Genomic DNA, 24,146 nt, shown 5'->3' with positions numbered 1-24,146 from the left:
TAGCCTTTGGCTCTATTCATATTCTCAGTGCAGTTGCCCAAAATTCTTCAGCAAATAGTTTTTATGACAACATCGTTCTAAGTGGATGGCAAAGATCAAAAGTTGATTTTCACAGTGGACTCAAATGCTGTCTCGTTTATGCAAATCCACTTAAAGTTCTAGTTGCCAATTTGACACAGAGACGTGACTGGTCTTATGTTGGACATTCTGGAATAGAAGCCAAGCAATACGTGTGTCCAAATGCATATTCTCATAGAAATATATCACCAAAGGCAATATCATTAACTACTGGAGAGCGATGTCCTGAAGACTTAACTAAATACGCGACTGTGGATTTCCCGCAAAAAGCGCAGAGGGGTTCGCTGGGTGTCTGTGCCAAATTAGTTTTCGGAAACATTTCTGCCGCGTCTATTGTTGAGTGGTTTGAATACCAACGACTTATGAAAGTGGATAAAGTGATAGCTTACACATACAAGTTGAACGAAGAGGCTATGAAAGTGTTGGAATATTATTCTTCAATCGGACTGGTAGAGTTCTTGCCGTTTTCGTTGCCACAAAGAGGTAATTTCTTCCCAAACACATATTCATCATTTTATTACATATCTTTGTATATATGTGTTCTGATATACCATGTCTTATTATGTGCTGAGTGAGACTTAAGAAATCTGATCCACAAATATGTGAAGTTTTGGATGTCTGGTGGTCCCATATAATTTTGCTATGGTTTGAAATGTTTTATGTCAGTACCAAAAAGATAATAAGATTTTACCTATTAATCATTGGTGTTCAAAGATTGCAAACTAGGTCATTTGATATCCAAATTCAGTTGAAATAAGGATTACATATTTCTTTCTGCATAATATTCTTTCCTGGTAGTTTTTGGTTGAAGAAATATTCAAAGAACGATAAAAATAAGAAGAGTAATAACGAATACAGTAATCTACCTTTCATCATTTCATTTTTTTTAAATATCGTTTGCTACACTGTTGTTTTCTTTGCAGAAAAGTATCGCAGAGATGTTGGAGTGAAAAACTTTAATAGTTGGAACGACGAACAAGTTGCTGTTTTCGACTGTCAAAGCAGGCTATCGGGATACACCTATACGGGCCTCTATGACTTTGATGAATTTATATACCCTAAAAATGCCAAGAACTTGAAAGACTTACTGGTTTGTAGTGTATTCAAATGTGTACATATTGATTTAAGTATTCTTACCCTTTCATCTCCTTTGTTTTGTTAAACTGTGTATATTTACAAATGAGTTTTATTTGCTCAAACACCCGCCCCCCCCCCCAAAAAAAAAAAAAAAAAAAAAAAAAACACAAAAAACACACCAAAAACAACAACAACAATACAAAAACAAACAAACAAACATGCACAAAGTATACCTAATAAAGTTTTAATATCTGTAGCGAGGCAACTTTATGTCACTAAGAAGCTACAACTATGTGAGGGATTAGCTAAACCTACGGCATGCTAACACGTTCCGTGAACAATCATATTTTTACTTATTTATCAACATCAAGCTCTGGCAGGTTTATCAAGTCCAAGAGTACAAGATTTTGATTTTTGCTCAGAACTTTTACATTTAACACAACACGGAGTAAATCCTATGTGGCTCTACATTCCCGGATATTTAATTTTTACTTGTATATATCTTTGAATATGTATTCGATGTATTACACAAGTAACTTATATCATTACAGATGAAACTAGGAAAACTGTATCCCAACTCAGCTGGCTATACATTTAAAACAGAAGTGTACGCGACAACGTGGGGTGAACGACAGAATAACACGATTGAAAATGATTTGACAATTGGAAGATATAACCAGCGTGGCGACCCAATGAGGGACAGGGTGAAGTCTATCGTTATCACTGACAGACTGATGCCTGGACGAATGTCAACGCACGGTTACTGGTCGAAGAAGCCGTATAAAAAGTAAGAACATTGAAAGGAAACTTTAGAACGAACTGTCTGTTACGGGGCTATGCAATCAATTACTTTTTATTATAAGAACACTGTAATTAAAGCACTTCTTATAAGCATTTTCTATTTCAAATTCAATGATGATGCATTTAATTATTTAACTTGTTTAAGTACTTAGTTGAAACGTCGCACTATACCAGTACTTTGTTATTTATCTAGATCAATCGTCAAGGAGTCGTATGCAGTCCTTAAACATTACCGCACGTGCCGGAAAGAGTGGATGAAAAACAACGGGGCCATGTGTTACAAACTCATCAAGCGACATGAGGACAATACCCTGGTCCAAGTCGCTGATTTAATTAGAGAGAACGTCATAAACATTATGGAGAGAATAAAAGAGGAAATGAGTAAAAGTTCATATTGAAATTACGAACGGGATCAACAATATAGTTTCTATTAACGTTATGGACATACTCAAGAGGCTAACAATGACTGACTAATGGGTCCATCAAACTAGTATATATTAATGTTATGGACAGACTAACGGGGCCAACGATCTCTTCCCTATTGCTGTTATGGAGTACTAACGTGGCCAATGATGCAATTTCTTTTGAAGGATGCAATTTCTATTGAAGTTCTGAACAGACTAAAGGGTCCATCAATCTAGTTTTAGGTTACGCTCAAGACTTTTCATTAATGATATTGACAGACTTACGGGTCAACAATGCCATTTCTATTCACGTTCTGGACATTCTAATTAAAGATATACGTTAGATGATATGAACAAGCGAGGACTTAGTATCTTTAGTACGGATAGAAGTTTCTTAATTGAGAATGTATTGTAGTGGTACTGTGATATCTAGTCATAACATAATTATCAAAACTATTTTTGAAATTTTGAAACTTATTATTGTTATAATTATTATATATATTTATTTATTTATTTATTTATTTTTATTTATTTTTATTTATTCATTCATTTATTCATTTATTCATTTATTCATTCATTCATTTATTCATTCATTTATTCATTCATTTATTTATTTATTTGTAAATTCTAATCGGAATAAGAAAGTCGTGGTGCCACGCTGCCATCAAAATATTTATTTGAAATATCAACTTAAATTGTGTTTAATCTCTTGAAGAAAAAACATATCAGCTGAATGTTTTTCTATTTAGTAATTTAAAAGGGACTTACGATATCTCTGTGAATCACTTACATAATTAGTAATAAATGATGCAGTGAATTGTAATGGTTGCCTTATAAAAATAACTAGTAGTAGAATGGCCAAGCCGTTCAAGTGTCTGTTTTACAAATAATACTTTCCCGGCTGTTTATATTTGTACATAACTAATTTCAATATGCACGTGTTATGTTCTTAAACTTTCGAAATGAAACAAACAAAAACGAATAAATCATTGAAATGTGTTTTTTCCCTTGTCCACCTCATTTATATTAAATCGTGCTTCATTTGAACCCCCGGGCTGTAATTGCGCCATTCCGTTCGAGCCTCCGGGATTCCATGACTCGGCTTCATTTGAGCCCCGGCTTCCATGACTGGCGGAAACAACACATGTTCAGTTATGAGCGTTGAAACCATTGTCTGTGGCATATCTTCAAATTGAATGTATGAAAATACTTTTTTTCTATTTGGATTTATTCAACAATATGCATTTTACATAACATAGTATGACATTACACAATACCAATTTACAAGCATCCTATAAGAACGCAGTTAAGTTATTTACGAATAGTAATTGAGATACTATGAATGTAAAACCAATCTAATCCAAAAAAAAGACTGGAAAAAAATGAAGGAAAAAAATCTCAAAACATGCATGTTAATGATCTAATTGTTCATTTCGATACATTGTTTTATTCATTTGTACAAACAACTTTTGAAAAAGTGTACTTACAAAAACAAATTTCTTACAATTGCCCAATTACTAATTAAATTTATCTGAGATATTTGTATTTTTATAAATGTTCCATGCTAACTGAAGGCTATTTCTGAAACAAATTATTGTTGGAACACACTTTTTTCTTTTACACAGAAAAATAAATTTCTTATATTCTAATAAAAGTATATCAAATTTAAAGTTATTATTCCCAGAACCTAACAATACAAACATACTGTTTATGACAATACTTGAGACATTTGTATTCAACCTTTGTAGCGTATCCTGCAATACCGGCTGTATTTTATTGCAATCCCAAAATAGATGTAAAAGAGTTTCTTTACAGCATTCACAAAAGGAGCAATTATCATTTTCAACTAGCTTCATTTTATATAATAATGAGTTTGTTGGTAATATTCTATGAAGAACTCTTAATTGTAACCATTGAATATAAGAATCCTTTATACACTTAAATACACAGCTATATAGACATTTTTCCAATTAATACAGACATTTTCATTTTGTAACAGCCATTTGTGTTGACTTGAAGGAATTTCATTATTATCAATAAAGATGTTGTAAAGAAATATGTTAACTTTTTCTTTTGTCAAAATTAGCTTAATAAAAGTGTTCATACATGGGTTACTACATTCTAAAAAATTAAAGACATTGAACGCAAGATTACAATACCTTATATAGGCCTTAATTGACCTTACGACAGGATTTGATTGACAGGTCCTATCAGCCAATCAGAATGCAGAGCTGATAAGCCGTGTTGCTATCCGCCATTTTGTCCGTCAAACTGACCAGAGTCCGTCATATACATGCGCTGGCAATTCATCGCCTTTTTAAGTATTATGGTAAAAAGGTGTTGTCATGGCACTTGTAATTCGGATATAAGGTAGCCAGGCCGACTAAAGATGGCTTCCAATTCGTTCCGTATTCGAAACCAGCGAGTTATTTAGAAAAATACAAGTGCTGTATCAGACTCTGTGAAAGACCTCATCAACAGCTGAACTTGGAAATTTTGAAAGATCGTTCAAAGGCGAAACATCTATACGTCTGTACAAAAGTATTTTTTTGAACAAAACTACTTATTTCAATCCGCTCAAAATTTATTTAATACTGAAATTGTCCGTGCATGACCTAAATAAGTGTTACTATTTTTAAACTATAAACATCGTACATTTATGTTTTGGCTTGTGTTGTCAAATCGGCATTAATGGCCATTAAATATCAGGTTCAACATGGACACGATTGATTTCATTCAAGATAGAGGTATTTTTGTTGAAACCGTTATGTAGTTTTTATAAACTGCTTTGCTTTCAAAGTAAATCAGGAAATATCGTACAACTAAATTTTTGTCCGAACCATCGCATGCTTCCGAATCTCATCTACTCGTATGGATCCTATGTGAACAATGGCTTTTGTAGCTGTCATTCCGACACATTTCATAGATTTCTTATTTTCATATCAGCACTTTGTCGACGGGAAATCCAATCAAGAAAACCCTGACCCTCAAGCAGCTACTGTATTTGACCAGCTCACACCAGCTAGGCCTCCTCCAAAACTCAGATAAATATTTGAGCCACCAAAAAAATACGAGAACAGATCGGTCTGAATCGTTAAGGTATTATTTTCTGTATAAAACAATTTATTTCACTGTACATTTAAATCAATTATTATGTTCATTAGAACTTGATTCTGCCAAACATGTGCTGTAAAGACTTAGACTTATTATAAATAAAGAACAAGTCAAACATGTACATATTTTCATTGTTATTCTTATATTTTGGGCCATTTACGTAAATCTACAATATTTAATGATAGTTCATCCAATGTTCAGAGTCCGGATCACATGCACACTCGATTAATAGTATTCTTAAAGTTGCACTCTCACAGAATTCTAGTTTGACACTTTTTGTCTCAGAATCGGCTTATTTTGGCATTCTTTAAATTAAGACCTAATATATAAATCACAAAGCAAACTTCTCCGAGCCAAAATATGATAAATGCAATCAAATCCTGTGTAAGTTGTCAAAGTGATCAATCTGTGAAAGTGCAGCTTTAACAGTGAAAAATAACTTCTGCTAATGCTATATATTTTAAAATATATTTACCATTGCAATAAAGAGATATTCACCTTCAATATCATACATAAACACCAAAGAAATATCAAAGTTTAAGGAATGTTTGCAAAACAACAATGTATTTAATAAATCTGATATTAAATATGCAACAACTGGTGTTATACTCCAGAACTGAAGCTAACATCATAGAGGTACATCCTTCCAAGAGTCCATCAAAACAACATGCTGAACAACTTCAAGAACTCTCTTCAAAAGACCACACTTTCCTGAAATAAATAAAAGATGCCAATATTAAAATAAATCAGTTACATGTATTGTTAAATATATTAATACTAGCTGTAAATGCTACTGCCTTTGATGTTTGCTTCCTACATGTATATCATAATGAAATATTGACAAGATAATAGCTAATGTTTTGTGGTTGTTGTTTTTCTCTGGACAAATAGTCCATTACTTTTGTACACCAAAGTAAAACTAAATGTTATAAAAAGCTTTAAAATAGGTCCTACCGATTATTTGTAAAACTTGTCATCACTGGTTTTCTCTTGCGGTTGACATTTCCTGGACTGGCAAATATCATGTGAGTGGGGCGGGGGGGCGGTTTCCGGTCTTATGCTAGGTCCCCTGTTGCGGTAGGCTTGTTGAAGACAATAATAAGGGGACTTCCTTATCTCCATCAATCAGAATACTTTAATGGTGTCAACGGTAAATAGCAGGAGACCCTCCACCAGCCTTAACCGGTAAATGGGGGGAGGGTAGTGTGTGTGGGTTAGAACCAGCTGCCCGGTCAGCTTAGTTGGTTAGAGCGCCGGGCTAGTGTTCTGGTGGTTGTGAGTTCGAGCCCCACACCGGGGGCAATTTTCCTTCCAGGTCTACTTTTACAGCCAGAGTGTGTGAACACAATTTCTGTAAGAACAAAAAACAAAGCATGTGAATGTTTGAGCAATGCAAAAGTTACAGATTGGTATCACCCTAGTCCAAATAATTGTACGTTGACGGATTTTTTTTAGATTTTTGATATGGCAAATCCTTCACGTACAAATTGTTTAGTATCAAAAGTGGGTAGTTGTTCCGATCAGGATTCCGGGTTAAAGCATATAGCGTCTATAAAATATCATAAAAACAAGAAATATTACCAGATAATGTTATTTTATATTAGTTCCGTACACAAAAAAATAAATATCCAACTAATAATTATGAGTTTGACGGCTTTTCTTCATTTCATTCTGTCAAAACATAACGATATATACATGAAGGGCACCTGCAAGGCTTCAGGGCACAGTTTTAAATCGCTCGGAACATTTCGGCCATGGCCGAGTTGTTACGATTGTATAACGAGGTCTTTCTCGAAGCTTTGTCGGAGGAGGCCGAGTTCTTACGATTGTAACGAGTTGTTCCCCTTCGCATAATTGTTGTCAGTGTCGGTCAACTTTCGTTTTATTGGAAAGGTAAACAACTTGTTTTAATGCATGAAATGCTTGTTTAGTGCAAAATAACATTTCACTTACATGGTAAAATATAAATATAACTCTTTATGATCAATATCAACCATAAAATACTTCACTTAAAACAATTTCAATATTTTTAAAACACCCCCGTTTTTTGCACATTCCCGTTTAGGCGTTAGGGATTGGAAGAATCCCGTATAACACGTCTATTATTTTAGACTAGGTATCACCCACGATTGTCACTTGTCAACTATTACATTATTATTCATAGGGGGGAGTGTTCAATCGCTTAGAACTGAAACTTTTTATGCATAACACCAATAAACCATTTCTGCTCATACTATGGAATACAAGGTTATACTGTATAGCTGGCATGTAACTGTTATTTAATGTCACTTTCGGGTTCCCCATTCGGGCCATTTATGATTTACTCATATTGTGCGATGATTTAATCTTTAATTCAACAATAATGTAAGAAGGACTGGTGTTATGTAAAGTTAAACTTACCCTTGTTTGCATTTACAGTATGCGTCACACACACGCTTTTCCTTTGTATCGATGTCAATGTTGACAACATGGCGGCTATCCGATTGTCTCTGACTTGGATAGATTTCACCCCGTCAATGTTAGATATCGTCATTTTCTAAAGATATATCGAGCCTTCCGATGTAGCAGCCAGTTACAAGTAGTATAAAAATAGGTGGAGCGATCTTTATAAAATAAAGATTTGGCTCCTTTTGCTGGGGAGCGATCTTTGCTTTTTGCTATCGTATATGGTCTATGGGAAATAACTCGTACAATGGAGTACATAGGTGTATACAAGAGTGATGTACCTGTGAACTATGGGTTCCCGGCTTAGTGTGTCATATGAAGATTAGGTGTGGAAATGGAAATGATTTTATCAGTTGTTTTAATATGAAATACACTATGTATAATATTTTAGAACACCAACATTGTATAATTTTGTTGTAGTGTATTTCTGGTGGGAGGATCTTACCTTTTAGCGCCTTTATAATTAAGCATAGCTTACAACACGTTCGCGCATATCCATTGTCCGTACTTGTATTAAGTTTTACAGATGAAAGTTTAGTAAAGTGTATACAATGTTTGTTTAATAACATACCAGAGCTTACACTATCCCCGTTTACGTAGACTTTAGAAAAATGCCATATTATACCTATTCCCCGCGTTTGACGCAGGAAAAAATGCTAGATACAACAAGGCATTGTTTCCTTTTCCTCTCACGATTTTCTTTTTCCTATCCGAATTAAGGTCTCCGGATTTCACTTATATTTATTGCTAAGATGATTACTTAATTATCCGAAAACATTTGCTTTATTTCTAGACAAGCAATGTTAAATTGAGGTCAATCCAATACATTCTTTAGTCACGTATTGTATTTTAAATTTTGTAGTATGTTCACTTAATTACTCCTTTGGCGCACAAAAATAGTTTTATCCGAAGTTTAAGCCATTGTAGGTCACTCGATTTTACCATCATTTACTACAAGATCTTGCGATGTATTACCGATATTTCTTCTTATCATTTTTACGCAAGTACTATCAGATTGATTTAAACCGCTTCAAGCCTTTTGTATTCTTTTATCATTTAATAATTTTAGTTTTTAAACTAAATAACGAAAGGTAACTGACAAGAGAAGCAGTCAATAGTTACATTGGCGTTTGATTTGAATTGACAATTTCCTACTGAGTGATATCCCTTTTCGAGCAGAGAAAATCTGTGACACCGCGTAAGACAACTAACTTGAATTGAGCTTATTATCGGTTTATTTTTGATAAATAAACATGTTGCGTGTATTAATGTAATATTGTACTTAAGTTTTACGAAATAACTTTTTACATTTAATAAATGTATCAGAAAATTTACTGTCTGTTTCTGTGATTTTCAATTAATCTTAATATGCAAATCATTTTGCAGTTTTAGCTCTTGTCCTTTTACTTATAGGTTCTTGTTTTTTTTCGGAGTCTTCTTCCACCCTATCAATGCGTATGTACCTCAAATACAACAGCAGACAGGAGGGATTGACGAGGACTTAGGAGGTATGGAGGAGTGACGAGGAGGCTTTAATGAGTTTCTAGTAGTGTTTTCCAAGCATTTGAGAAACGTGAGGGTTGCATTGTGCCCATTCCTTTAACAAATATACTTGTGTCGAATTAAAGTCAGTGTACGGCGAAATACCGTTGACAGATCTGCATTTATAATGGAACCAAACGAGAACGAAATTCGTCTATATTCGTGCCTTAAATGTAGGTACTTTTTCTTTTCCTGGAGGAATCTGTTGCACCATTTACGAGTATGGCATACCTGCGCGTATTATTCCTACACATGTATATGCTGCGAGCAAACGTTTCAGGATCGGAAAATATTTTTGTTGCATTTGAAGAAAAGACTTGGTACAAACCCGCGCGGTTAATGATGCTACTATAAAATCAAGTGTCATGAAGTTTTCAACCTCAGTGAGTGTTTGGATGACAAGTAGTCAAGTCGTACATTATTGGTAAAAAAAATGGATCTATTGGATACACGAAAATATAAGATGAGGAGTAAATTAAAAAGCAGTGCCTCTCGAAACAGACATGAGCCTCTCTCCAAAATGTATATACGGATGGTTCTCCCGGCTGAACAGACCACAGCTATCGCCAAAAGCATGCTTGACCGTCAGTCGAAACCTAAAGGGACTTGGATTGACTTGGAATTACAAAGAATGAAAGAAGCCAGCAAAAAACGAAAGGGCAAAGTGCTCAGTGCGGGTGTTATCGGTAATAAGGGCAACAAGAAACCTAGGAAGGTGGCACCATCTAGACAGAAAACGCCGAGACAAACTTCAGAAAAGTCCGAAAACATCGTTACCATCGGGCAGGTATAAAGCTGAATGTTTCACTCACTCTCCTCCTCATTAGCGCTTAAGGATTTTGTTGCGATGCACCAGTGTGATATTTGTTTGAAAAGTTTCGGAAGACGCGATAATATGTTGCGACATAAAAGGTCTGTGCATTCAAACGAAGATTCGGATGAAGACGCTATGTCTGACGTTACTGACCAAGAGGATATTTTTGGATCTGTTGATGAAATCGAGTCTGAAAACAGCGACGTCGACATGTCTGTAACCTCGGAGAACTCTTCGGGTATTGATCCTTGGCAAGAGGTTGTCCATGAGGCTTTTCAAGAGTGTCAATCGCAGTACGAGGAGGAAGTGCGTGAACTTATGCAGGATGATACCGACCTTAGTGAAAACGAAGCCAAGAAGGATGTCTTTGAGAATATGCGAGGTACTTACAGAAAGGCCCTGATGAATAGTCTTGGGGCAAAGCTGATGTGGTTTGACTCTATCAAGCGAGATACCATCTATAAAACCATAAAGAAAACAGTTAATCAACTTAAAGACACCGAGGACTACGACGAACAGGAAGCCGTAAAGTACGCCATCCTTAAGCGGAGATTTCTGTTCGATAAGGTCTTGGACAGTTACGACGTTCCTCAGTTGGATGCAGAGCAAGAGGAAGAAACAAAACAGTGAAAATCATTTAAAGATACTTTCGTTCGGACTAGAGTGCTTTGAGAATTTATTTGTTTTCCATCCTTACACAATGCAGAATACAGACGCCATTTAATTCCATAACACAATTGTATCTGATAGTTTTGCAACACTTACTTGTTTTTAAGTAAAATAAATGTCTTTAATGATGTAAAATAAAATGTCTTATAATACGAAACGGAGTTGTTGTGTGTTTTAGTTGTAGTTTTATTTATGTTTTAAGCGTTTTCCATATAGAAACAAGACAAATGTTGATGCTGGGTATCAACGACGCCGCCAGATCAGTTAAAAATAATAATGATTGCATTAAAATATTATGTTGATATTGTATTCAGTCATATAGTTTGTAAAAAAGGTGTGCTTAAAATTAAACATCTCAACTGTCCAAATAATGAACTCATTTCATTGTACTGAGCATTAGGTTTAAAACTACAATTACTACCAAATTTAATCAAGTAAGTTTTTTTATCTGGTTACAATTCATACATATTACATAAGTAATATTCTCGATGACATTTTATTACCCAGCTTGTATGTCTAAAGGACTGGTTACGTTCTATTTTTATGCCTATGTTATATGCGTTTACTAACACATTCATTGTGTATGTCATCTGCAACAGTGCAAATCCATCTTCGCCTTTGATATCTGCAACACTATATCTATAATATGCGTTTAAGTCTGCGCCCGTAACCAGACTGCTGTAAATGTGCCTTTTCGACTGGTGTTTCGAGTTCTTTTTCAATCCTAGTTTGACTATCAATTCGGATGATCAAAGATGCGCTCTGTTGAACCCTTCTTTATCTTTATAAGTCCGCCATCTTTATTTATTTCCTTCCAACGGGAAACGAGGCTCTCCCCGAACACTTAAACAAGATCCTGACTCCTTCCTCCATCACTCAGAGGGCCTCCTGACCCCCTCCACAAACTTCCTTAGTCACTCCATGGGCCTCCTGATACCCTCCTCAAACCTCCGGAGTCACTCCGAGGGCCTCCTAATACCCTCCTCAAACCTCTGGAGTCACTCCGAGGACCGTCTTACCCTTCCTTGAGCCTCGTTTCCCGTTGGAAGGAAATAAATAAAGATGGCGGACTTATAAAGATAAAGAAGGGTTCAACAGAGCGCATCTTTTCTGTATAGCCACACCTGACTATAGTACGCTATATTGAACTATATAAAACGTGAAGCGTGTAACAGACTTGATGTTTCGTATTGTCATACGTATGCATTCCACGAAACATGTATTGAAGAACCCTAGATCTATCTTTAAGCACAATATATTTATATCAATATGTCTGTAAGGATGACCTCGTTAGAGCAGCACAACATATTTAACTTAAATTGCATACATTCTATGTTCTTAATTATTCATTGGATTCAATTTACATGTAATTAGTCAACGTAGTTCCGGGCCGACGAAAATTTCATATGGGAACATGTAGGATCATGTTAACTGTAAGCGAGACCTGATTGGTTGACCTCTTTTTTAGGCTTCTCCATTCTTTACATTTAGGTAACCCCCCCATGTAGGGTTATGTGATCTGTAAGCGAGACCTGATTGGTTTACCCTTTTCTTTAGACGTGTCCATTCTATACCTTTAGGAAAATCAGAAAACTAAAACAGAAGGTAACTTGATATTTTTTATCTTCAAGTAAGAACTAAGAAAATATGCAGTATCAGTATTATAAGAACAGGTATAAAATACAAAAAAAAATATGTGAGCGTTGAGTTTATCAAATAGCATGGATGTGTTCGATTGAAACAATCAGACGGAGATCGCTTGATTGCTAGCAGAGTTTTAATTCACGATGGTCGGAAGTATTATAGACATTTCTCGCTATTGGCTCTCTATATTTTTCACCAAAAAATTGCAAGCAATGTTGTACAAGGATATAATCAGCACAGTTCGCTTTATTTTAAAATTGATAACAATAGTCAAACTAGGATTGAAAAAGAACTCGAAACACCAGTCGAAAAGGCACATTTACAGCAGTCTGGTTACGGGCGCAGACTTAAACGCATATTATAGATATAGTGTTGCAGATATCAAAGGCGAAGATGGATTTGCACTGTTGCAGATGACATACACAATGAATGTGTTAGTAAACGCATATAACATAGGCATAAAAATAGAACGTAACCAGTCCTTTAGACATACAAGCTGGGTAATAAAATGTCATCGACAATATTACTTATGTAATATGTATGAATTGTAACCAGATAAAAAACTTACTTGATTAAATTTGGTAGTAATTGTAGTTTTAAACCTAATGCTCAGTACAATGAAATGAGTTCATTATTTGGACAGTTGAGATGTTTAATTTTAAGCACACCTTTTTTACAAACTATATGACTGAATACAATATCAACATAATATTTTAATGCAATCATTATTATTTTTAACTGATCTGGCGGCGTCGTTGATACCCAGCATCAACATTTGTCTTGTTTCTATATGGAAAACGCTTAAAACATAAATAAAACTACAACTAAAACACACAACAACAACTCCGTTTCGTATTATAAGACATTTTATTTTACATCATTAAAGACATTTATTTTACTTAAAAACAAGTAAGTGTTGCAAAACTATCAGATACAATTGTGTTATGGAATTAAATGGCGTCTGTAGTTTGCATTGTGTAAGGATGGAAAACAAATAAATTCCCAAAGCACTCTAGTCCGAACGAAAGTATCTTTAAATGATTTTCACTGTTTTGTTTCTTCCTCTTGCTCTGCATCCAACTGAGGAACGTCGTAACTGTCCAAGACCTTATCGAACAGAAATCTCCGCTTAAGGATGGCGTACTTTACGGCTTCCTGTTCGTCGTAGTCCTCGGTGTCTTTAAGTTGATTAACTGTTTTCTTTATGGTTTTATAGATGGTATCTCGCTTGATAGAGTCAAACCACATCAGCTTTGCCCCAAGACTATTCATCAGGGCCTTTCTGTAAGTACCTCGCATATTCTCAAAGACATCCTTCTTGGCTTCGTTTTCACTAAGGTCGGTATCATCCTGCATAAGTTCACGCACTTCCTCCTCGTACTGCGATTGACACTCTTGAAAAGCCTCATGGACAACCTCTTGCCAAGGATCAATACCCGAAGAGTTCTCCGAGGTTACAGACATGTCGTCGTCGCTGTTTTCAGACTCGTTTTCATCAACAGATCCAAAAATATCCTCTTGGTCAGTAACGTCAGACATAGCGTCTTCATCCGAATCTTCGTTTGAATGCACAGACCTTTTATGTCGCAACATATTATCGCGTCTTCCGAAACTTTTCAAACAAATATCACACTGGTGCATCGCAACAAAATCCTTAAGCGCTAATGAGGAGGAGAGTGAGTGAAACATTCAGCTTTATACCTGCCCGATGGTAACGATGTTTTCGGACTTTTCTGAAGTTTGTCTCGGCGTTTTCTGTCTAGATGGTGCCACCTTTCTAGGTTTCTTGTTGCCCTTATTACCGATAACACCCGCACTGAGCACTTTGCCCTTTCGTTTTTTGCTGGCTTCTTTCATTCTTTGTAATTCCAAGTCAATTCAAGTCCCTTTAGGTTTCGACTGACGGTCAAGCATGCTTTTGGCGATAGCTGTGGTCTGTTCAGCCGGGAGAACCATCCGTATATACATTTTGGAGAGAGGCTCATGTCTGTTTCGAGAGGCACTGCTTTTTAATTTACTCCTCATCTTATATTTTCGTGTATCCAATAGATCCATTTTTTTACCAATAATGTACGACTTGACTACTTGTCATCCAAACACTCACTGAGGTTGAAAACTTCATGACACTTGATTTTATAGTAGCATCATTAACCGCGCGGGTTTGTACCAAGTCTTTTCTTCAAATGCAACAAAAATATTTTCCGATCCTGAAACGTTTGCTCGCAGCATATACATGTGTAGGAATAATACGCGCAGGTATGCCATACTCGTAAATGGTGCAACAGATTCCTCCAGAAAAAGAAAAAGTACCTACATTTAAGGCACGAATATAGACGAATTTCGTTCTCGTTTGGTTCCATTATAAATGCAGATCTGTCAACGGTATTTCGCCGTACACTGACTTTAATTCGACACAAGTATATTTGTTAAAGGAATGGGCACAATGCAACCCTCACGTTTCTCAAATGCTTGGAAAACACTACTAGAAACTCATTAAAGCCTCCTCGTCACTCCTCCATACCTCCTAAGTCCTCGTCAATCCCTCCTGTCTGCTGTTGTATTTGAGGTACATACGCATTGATAGGGTGGAAGAAGACTCCGAAAAAAAACAAGAACCTATAAGTAAAAGGACAAGAGCTAAAACTGCAAAATGATTTGCATATTAAGATTAATTGAAAATCACAGAAACAGACAGTAAATTTTCTGATACATTTATTAAATGTAAAAAGTTATTTCGTAAAACTTAAGTACAATATTACATTAATACACGCAACATGTTTATTTATCAAAAATAAACCGATAATAAGCTCAGTTCAAGTTAGTTGTCTTACGCGGTGTCACAGATTTTCTCTGCTCGAAAAGGGATATCACTCAGTAGGAAATTGTCAATTCAAATCAAACGCCAATGTAACTATTGACTGCTTCTCTAGTCAGTTACCTTTCGTGATCGCTTATTTAGGTTTAAAAACTAAAATTATTAAATGATAAAAGAATACAAAAGGCTTGAAGCGGTTTAAATCAATCTGATAGTACTTGCGTAAAAATGATAAGAAGAAATATCGGTAATACATCGCAAGATCTTGTAGTAAATGATGGTAAAATCGAGTGACCTACAATGGCTTAAACTTCGGATAAAACTATTTTTGTGCGCCAAAGGAATAATTAAGTGAACATACTACAAAATTTAAAATACAATACGTGACTGAAGAATTTATTGGATTGACCTCAATTTAACATTGCTTGTCTAGAAATAAAGCAAATATTTTCGGATAATTAAGTAATCATCTTAGCAATAAATATAAGTGAAATCCGGAGACCTTAATTCGGATAGGAAAAAGAAAATCGTGAGAAGAAAAGGAAACAATACCTTGTTGTATCTAGCATTTTTTCCTGCGTCAAACGCGGGGAATAGGTATAATATGGCATTTTTCTAAAGTCTACGTAAACGGGGATAGTGTAAGCTCTGGTATGTTATTAAACAAACATTGTATACACTAGCATGAACCACAAGGGAGACAACTCCGATATGGTAAATAACACACATGCCGAAAAGTTGTCTCGCTGGAACATGATTTTGTAGGTTGGGTTGCACAGCTTGTAAACTGTATTTTGATTGGACAACCTATCGGAAACCAACCAATAGCAAAACTAGATACATTAATCTTGCTAAACACGTGATTTATTCTCTCCCGCGAAATTTCTGCAAGAAAATAAACACGATTCGAAAGTTGAAATTCCATTCAAAAGGTATGTACACGGCGTGTTTAACTTTCTAATTGTGATAATAATGAAGAACAATGTATAACAAATAAAATAACAGTTATTATTTTACTATATTTTGTTGTAAAAGATAAGAATTTGGATATATTATGACCCCACTGTAAGATTTACGGAAATCCACGAACGCTTACGAGTGTTTCCGGAATTCTGTTTATCATTATGTACTGTGTCAGTATTTGATTTTTGCGAGAATTGACTGTTGTTTTCATACTGTATGTTAGGATTAACATTTAATTTAACGATTATTTGTAGTCCCTGGACAAGAATATTCATTTCAGAGTATTTAACATTGTTTGAAAAACTGTTGTTTTCGGACAAGCACAATATTCGGATAGAAAAATTATCTGAATGTTGTCTATGTATGTTGGTCTCATAAATGGGCAATATTATGAACAATATATTTTATCCAATCTATTTTTGCTTAGAAATAAGCATTTGTTGATTGGAATTGTTAATTTCATCATTTTTTCAGGTTTCACTGTTATTAATTTTTGTTGAATGGTGTTTAATTACTGTCACTGATATGTTCCATTTCTGGCTTCTTTATCGGTAATAGATATTTGAATAAAACTTCATTTTGTTAATATTTTAAGGTCATGTCCTCATCGGAATCTGATTCAGCAAATGAATACCATTTGAGAAGCTCGCAAGACTTGTTCTTGGATAGTCCCATTTCTGTGAAACGCCTAAGGCAAAGACTTAACACACCTGAGCCCGAGGAAGCATGTGATGTTATTGTAATAAGTTCTGACTCGGACACTGAGACACCGCCCCCTGAAACCGACAATTTTGAACGTTCATCCTGTTCCAGCAAACATGTAAGTTATATTATATACCTTATTCCCAGTATTTGAAATAAGTATTCCAAATAAGAACAATATAATTATATAGCTTCCTTTCAGTCACTAAACACGGAAATGAATTTTTGTTAATGGTTTTGTTTGGTATTTGTTCCCAATATTTGTTGTCGTTATTTTAATACGCATGTTATAACAAGTCAATTAATGTTTTAACTACAATATTTGAAAATAAAGGAACATTTTGAAGTATCATCTTAGGATATAAAAGTTATAAAAATATGGTAGTGTATTAATTAATAATATTAAGTTAATTACAAAAATATATATACTTTTTTGCATTATTAATGTGCCAAATGATATATTTTCAGACCTTCTGAGGCACACAGAATCACCATTGGACACCCCATCCACATCAAAGCAGTAAAGGAGAAAACTGACCATCGGGAGTGTCGCCACAGGGCTGAATTGTGATTATTTTTCACTATATTTAAGTGCATATAGACTAATTTTTAGAAGATTTGTGTTGTGTTTGGTTAATATCATGTTATATTATTGTTATATATTGTGAAAAATGCAAGAAAGTATAGCTGTGTTTGTTTGCTAGATAAAAAAAGACCTGGAACCGTTTTTTGGAGTCTTTTTTTACATATGCCATATGATATGGCTACCCCCCCATTACAAAAAATATCATAAAAAAATATTTATCAATATTTTTTCAAGAAATAAAAAGTTTTGTACTTTAAAAACATTGTTCTAACAAATAAATCTTGTATTTTTTTCAAAACTTAACATTTGAAAAATGAGTGGTTCATGCTATATATAATACACTTTACTAAACTTTCATCTGTAAAACTTAATACAAGTACGGACAATGGATATGCGCGAACGTGTTGTAAGCTATGCTTAATTATAAAGGCGCTAAAAGGTAAGATTCCTCCCACCAGAAATACACTACAACAAAATTATACAATGTTGGTGCTCTAAAATATTGTACATAGTGTATTTCATATTAAAACAACTGATAAAATCATTTCCATTTCCACACCTAATCTTCATATGACACACTAAGCCGGGAACCCATAGTTCACAGGTACATCACTCTTGTATACACCTATGTACTCCATTGTACGAGTTATTTCCCATAGACCATATACGATAGCAAAAAGCAAAGATCGCTCCCCAGCAAAAGGAGCCAAATCTTTATTTTATAAAGATCGCTCCACCTATTTTATACTACTGTTACAAATTCCTTTGACTTCTATTTTTTTCGCATTGTAATGTCACATTTATGATAATTTGTCAGGAATATCGGAAGCGAAACGACGCGAGACGCCATTACTTCCTCGTTTGTTTGACGGACATAGACAGAGTTCGCTCCCTTGATATCAGGGGGCGTGGCTTAGAAGCCGCTGTCGTAAGGTCAATTGCAGAAGTCAATCCATTATTGTGTAAAAAGTTGATTTTCTTATCAATTATTGCTTCCATTTCCAATAGGCTATACAGATTTCCATTGGCATCAAAAGCATCTTTCACACCACGAAATCCCTTATTATATAGAGTATGAATAAATACTAACAAAAAATTGTGGTTATAAAATAATGGCATATGCATAAATTGATTAACATTGTCTATGCAAAACCTATCTATCTATAACATATATGCATTTATTACATCTTTCCAGAATGTGTTTGACATCTTTTGACAAATAATTTCACAGAATTTCTTACCACAATTCAACATTTTATTTACATCAAATAATACAGACATTAATTTGAAACATTGACTACATGTACTACCATTCAATATACAATTTCTTATCCATTTTAATTTTAAGCTACAAATATAACTTGTAATATCAATCATATTAATACCACCTTCTGGAAAAAAAAATAAAAAATGTTACTCTTAATAATTGCTTTTCCATTCCACACAAACTCAAAAAATAAATCGTTTAGCTCTTTAACAAAATCATTTGTTGGATTAGGTAAACTAATGAAAAGGTGTGTGAATAATGGTAGTAAAAGTGACTTAACTACAGTTAGCCTGCCAATTGGTGTAAGTTTCCTCTTTTTCCAATATGAGATACTGTTTTTAACTTTATCTTACCCATTTGATTTAAATCTACATCAAAATGTAACCCAAGCAATTTGAATCTAGTATCGCCCCATGATAATTTAAATTTTGTTTTTATTGACCGTGATGAGTAGTTCAGTGGTCCTATCCAAACTAATTTGGTCTTATCATAATAAACTTTGAGCCCTGATAATTGTGAAAAATGATACAACAAATCTACAGCCTTTTTCACTGTATCCTCAGTATCATCTAACAGAAGAGATTTATCATCAGCAAATTGTGAGATCTTATACTCCTCACCATCAATTACAATACCCTTTACAGTTTGATTGTTTCTTATCATAATTGCCACAATTTCTGCACATAAAATAAACAAATATGGAGAAATAGGGTCCCCTTGTCTACATCCTCTTCCAATCTTAACAAGCATTTTCAGTGAAAAGATATCCCCCGCCAACGATGGCTTGTTTGTGCTTGATGGCTTGTTTGTGCTTGAAGGTTAAAAAAATCTCAGAAAGAATAAGATAAGCACATTGGTTTTACTGAGAAACGTCTGCAATATTTTTTTAATAAATCAAGGGCAATAACTCTAAGGAAAATTGACCAATCCAAAAGAAAAATAGACAGGCATCATCACAGTATGTTGGTTCTTATTTATTCCAAGTGTCATGAAATTCTACCAGCTAGTTGCATAGAAAAGGCTGCAAACATGGATCTTTTAATAAATCAAGGGCAAATAACTCATATAGAAATTACACAATCCAAAATATAAATAAACAGGCATCATCGCAGTATGTTGGTTCATATTTATTTCAAGTTTCAAGAATTTATACCAACTAGTTACTGAGAAATGGCTGTAAATGAGAGTTTTTCAAAAAATCAAGGGCAATAACTCCAAGTACAATTGACCAATCCAAAAAAAAAATGAACAGGCATCATCCCAGTATAGTAATTCATATTTATTTTAAGTTTCATGAAATTCTACCAGCTAGTGACTGAGAAATGGCTGTGAATGTGCATTTTTCAAAAAAATCAAGGGCAATAACTCCAAGGACAAATGACCAATCGATTTTTTTTTGGACGGGCATCATTCCAGTATAGTGGTTTATATTTATTTTAAGTTTCATGAAATTATACCGGCTGGTTACTGAGAAAACGCAGGGGACGGACGGAAGGAAAGACGGACGGACAACGCCATTTCAATATCCCCCTCCCTATTTCATAGGCGGGGGATAAACAACTCAGGAAGGTTTCAATTTAATTGGATCGCCACTTCAGTATTATACATAAAAATTATTATCCTTTTTTTAAACATATCACCAAATTTTAACAGAGACAACGTTTTTTCAATGAAATTAAAAGATATGGAATCAAACGCTTTTTCAAAATCAATCAGCATCACTAGGCCAGGAATTTTCTTATCATCGCATGTTTTCATAATATCATACAACAATCTGGTGTTTTCACTTATATTTCGACCTTTTATGAATCCTGTTTGATCTTTTGAAACTAAGGTATCTAAAACATTTTTCAATCTGTTGGCTATACTTCCTGAAGCTATTTTGTAAATAACATTTAAAAGAGTAATAGGTCTCCAATTCTTCAAAAACTGTTTAGGCTTACCGTCTTTAGGTATACAAACAATTGTTCCCAATTTGATATTTTAGAAAATGAATTAGACAAAAATGCATGATTAATTGCTCTTAAAATAAATTTTCCAATATCTTTCCAAAACATTTTATAAAAGTTTACTGTAAAACAATCACAGCCTGGACTTTTATCATTTTTCATTTTGAAAAAACTTCTTGTATGTTTCAAGATTATGCCATGTTTGTGATTAAATTTTGGCATGATATGTGAAAAAAGATAGAGCTGTCCGATAACATACGTTTTAGAACAATTGTCTTATTAGATGACAAACTACACACTGGAGAACCGATGGTATGGTGACCCTGTGTCTCTTATTGCTAAACGGACACGGGCTATCAGAGGTACTGGTTAAACAAAGAGCCGCAATCGGAACACCTCGGTCTTAATCCATCATATATAGAACAGGAAATACTAGATCAGACTCCACTAGATAAATTTCCTTTTTATAAGATAGTCAATTGACCAATTTGCATGCAAGCTAAACTGATTTCTAGTGCTTTACGACCCACAACATCATACATTGGGAGAAACTACGATGATGAAATGGCGACAGTATGTTGATGGTAACGCTCCATTACGATGATGATAACGCGACATTTCAGTACTACGATAAGGAAAACGCAATATGACGATATTACGATGGTGGAGACGCCACACAACAATGATGAAAACACGATAACGTATTATCGCGTTTTCGTTATCGTACTGTCGCGTATTACCATCGACATAGTGTCGCGTTTTTGTCATCGTACTTTCGTACGCGGCTATTACAGTTTTCAAAAATGACGTCATAGCTTTGTAAAGCGTCTTAACCAGTGTTAAATACGTGTTTTTGATGTGCACATTGTATTGTTTTATGCAATAAAATATGGAACTATAAACATGTATTCATTAACGAAACAATGAAGTCAATGATGCATTGCTGTAAGGTTTTACACTCACATTGAAAACCAACCTAGCAGAAGTGCAAAAATACGTAGCATATTATTTAATTCAATTGCTTCTACTTTTAATATATTCTGTGCATACAATTTTAATACTGTAATTTATCATTTACACTTTATTTTTAATTGATATTAATTGTCTTTGTTGTTTACATTGAATTTTTGATAAACGTTTTTTCGGCTACCTTATTGGATTGCTATTATATAGATTAAGTGATATTAGACGGGAAACATTGCTCGGTTTAGCGAACGTCTGATGCCACTGTCTCCACAATGTTGACACGGTAAAGAAATAAAGGGACTTGCTCACAGATGGGTGAAGTTGTTTTTCTTTTCTTTCTCCGTATGAAGTGTAATTTCGTAAGTAAGCATCAAATAGCAACATAACTTGCATATATGAATTGGAAGTTTGAACATATTTTAATTCTGAATTCGAGCTTAAAGCCAATTTTCATTTGCCTGACCAATTCGCTTTTCGCAATAATAAATAAGTTTTGACATACAATTATAACAATATATTTCATTCACTGACGATTTACCAATGTAACAAGAATTTACCATTTTTATCCGAATTATTTGACTAAGTATTTGGTATATATCGACAGTTTATATAAAGATTGTGGCCATATATATTTTAATTATTACTGATATTTTATGTGTAGGGAAAGGTATTGACTGAATAATGTTCTTTAAAAAAAACTTGGTAAGCATAGGCAAAAGATTGCACCGGTTACACAAGAAACAGCAGTCCGGATAGTACAATTATGGATAGTCAACAATGACCACACTACATGTAGTATTGGTTATTCCAGAGTAAACTTTGCAATTTCTTAAATGGACAACACAGGCACAATTTCAACAAAATCCACTTCCATGATAAGAAATGTCGACTGAACTAATTTCTATTTCTTTGCAGCTGCATTCACATACCCAGGATAAAGAAGAAACGTGTCTGCCTCTGTTGGTTTACTTGGTGTGTTTTCCTGGCAGGTCTGGTTGCCATGGATATCATTGTTCAAAGAACGAAAGTGATCGTCGACCACATTTCGGTAAATTACGTCTAATACCTATATTGATGATCTATTACGTTTAAACACCATTAACATATATTCACATTTATTAAGTTGATCGTGAACCTCAATGAATTACACAAAATTCTGAGCATTCTCATGTTCATGGCATTCAGAGACAAACTGAAAATACTGTAAAGTAAGACGAAAAGAGGAACGTATTACGTATACGGACATAGATAGGGATATTGATTATTAGGATGACCTAATATAATACTAAACCAAAGAGTGAACAATGCAAAATTTGCTAAAAGGCGTTTATGTGGACGAATAACTCATTCTAAGTGAAATAAAACAGTTAAGGACATTTTTGAAATAAAGAAAAAGTCTTCTTTTATATGGAACCATGTGATGCTACTTTTCGTTTACATTTCAAACAAAATTCTCAAAGCCATGAACGTGTTATGACGAGAAACATTATTTCAACCTTAATCGTAGTTTTATGAATGCACAAGAAAAAAATACTTTCAAAACATTTTGATTTTCTTTGCAGGCCCAACAACCGATGCAAAGATTCTTCGATGCAAGACGAGCTGATTTAAATCGCACGTTCATGTCTTTAGACTCTGGTTATATTCATATTCTCAGTGCAGTTGCCCAAAATTCTTCAGCCAATAGTTTTTATGATAACATCGTTCTTAGTGGATGGCAAACACCAGCAGATGATTTTCACAGTGAACTTAAATGTTGTCTCTTTTACGCAAATCCACTTAAAGCTTTTGTTGCCAATTTGACGCAGATACGAAACTCTACCAATTTGAGACATTCTGAGATAGAAGCCAAGCAATACGTGTGTCCAAATGTGTATTCTAATAGAAATATGTCACCAATAGCAATATCATTAACTACTGGAGAGCGATGTCCTGAAGACTTGACTAAATACGCGACTGTGGATTTCCCCCACAAGGCGCAAAACGGTTCGCTGGGTGTCTGTGCCAAATTAGTTTTCGGAAACATTTCGGCCGCGTCTCTTGTCGAGTGGTTTGAATACCAGCGACTTATGAAAGTAGACAAAGTGATAGCTTACACATACAAGTTGAACGAAGAGGCTATGAAAGTGTTGAAATATTATTCTTCAACCGGACTGGTCGAGTTCTTGCCGTTTTCATTACCACATAGAGGTAATTTCTTCCCAAACACATATTGATCATTTTATCACATATCTATGTACATTTGTGTTCTGATATACCATGTCTTATTAAGTGCTAAGTGAGACTTAAGAAATCCGATCCACAAATATG

At 34.5% G+C, this 24,146-nt stretch overlaps 2 protein-coding genes and 2 long non-coding RNA genes across 6 annotated transcripts in view; 3 read left to right on the top strand and 1 right to left on the bottom strand.

Moving 5' to 3' along the window:
* Window positions 1–440: 440 nt before the first annotated feature.
* On the top strand, window positions 441–2,354 carry LOC128237803 (uncharacterized). Its single transcript, XM_052953388.1, has 4 exons — window positions 441–561; window positions 1,002–1,168; window positions 1,707–1,942; window positions 2,150–2,354. The coding sequence occupies exons 1-4, from the start codon at window positions 441–443 to the stop codon at window positions 2,352–2,354; spliced, it is 729 nt and encodes a 242-aa protein (XP_052809348.1).
* Window positions 2,355–5,000: 2,646 nt separating this feature from the next.
* Window positions 5,001–6,256, top strand: LOC128238413 (uncharacterized). The gene is made up of 3 exons (XR_008261700.1): window positions 5,001–5,107; window positions 5,307–5,459; window positions 6,089–6,256. It is a non-coding gene; the product is annotated as an uncharacterized LOC128238413 (long non-coding RNA).
* LOC128238412 (uncharacterized) lies at window positions 5,592–7,187 on the bottom strand. The gene is made up of 3 exons (XR_008261699.1): window positions 7,056–7,187; window positions 6,429–6,825; window positions 5,592–6,185 (listed from the first exon to the last, which is right to left on the bottom strand). It is a non-coding gene; the product is annotated as an uncharacterized LOC128238412 (long non-coding RNA).
* Window positions 7,188–7,318: 131 nt separating this feature from the next.
* LOC128238410 (uncharacterized) overlaps window positions 7,319–24,146 on the top strand; it is a 20,411-nt gene continuing 3,583 nt past the window's right edge. Inside the window, exons 1-4 of one of the 3 annotated variants that reach the window (XM_052954318.1) lie at window positions 7,319–7,367; window positions 22,044–22,119; window positions 22,752–22,884; window positions 23,399–24,026. In XM_052954318.1, the coding sequence (XP_052810278.1) occupies window positions 22,109–22,119; window positions 22,752–22,884; window positions 23,399–24,026 (772 nt within the window). In that variant the 5' untranslated portion in view covers window positions 7,319–7,367; window positions 22,044–22,108. The remainder of the gene's footprint in view (window positions 7,368–22,043; window positions 22,120–22,751; window positions 22,885–23,398; window positions 24,027–24,146) is intronic. The other 2 variants (XM_052954320.1, XM_052954319.1) reach the window with 2 other exon arrangements.

This window comes from Mya arenaria, chromosome 6, assembly GCF_026914265.1.
Source record: "Mya arenaria isolate MELC-2E11 chromosome 6, ASM2691426v1".
Classification (NCBI taxonomy): domain Eukaryota; kingdom Metazoa; phylum Mollusca; class Bivalvia; order Myida; family Myidae; genus Mya; species Mya arenaria.
This window is presented reverse-complemented; position numbering and strand designations above follow the sequence as displayed.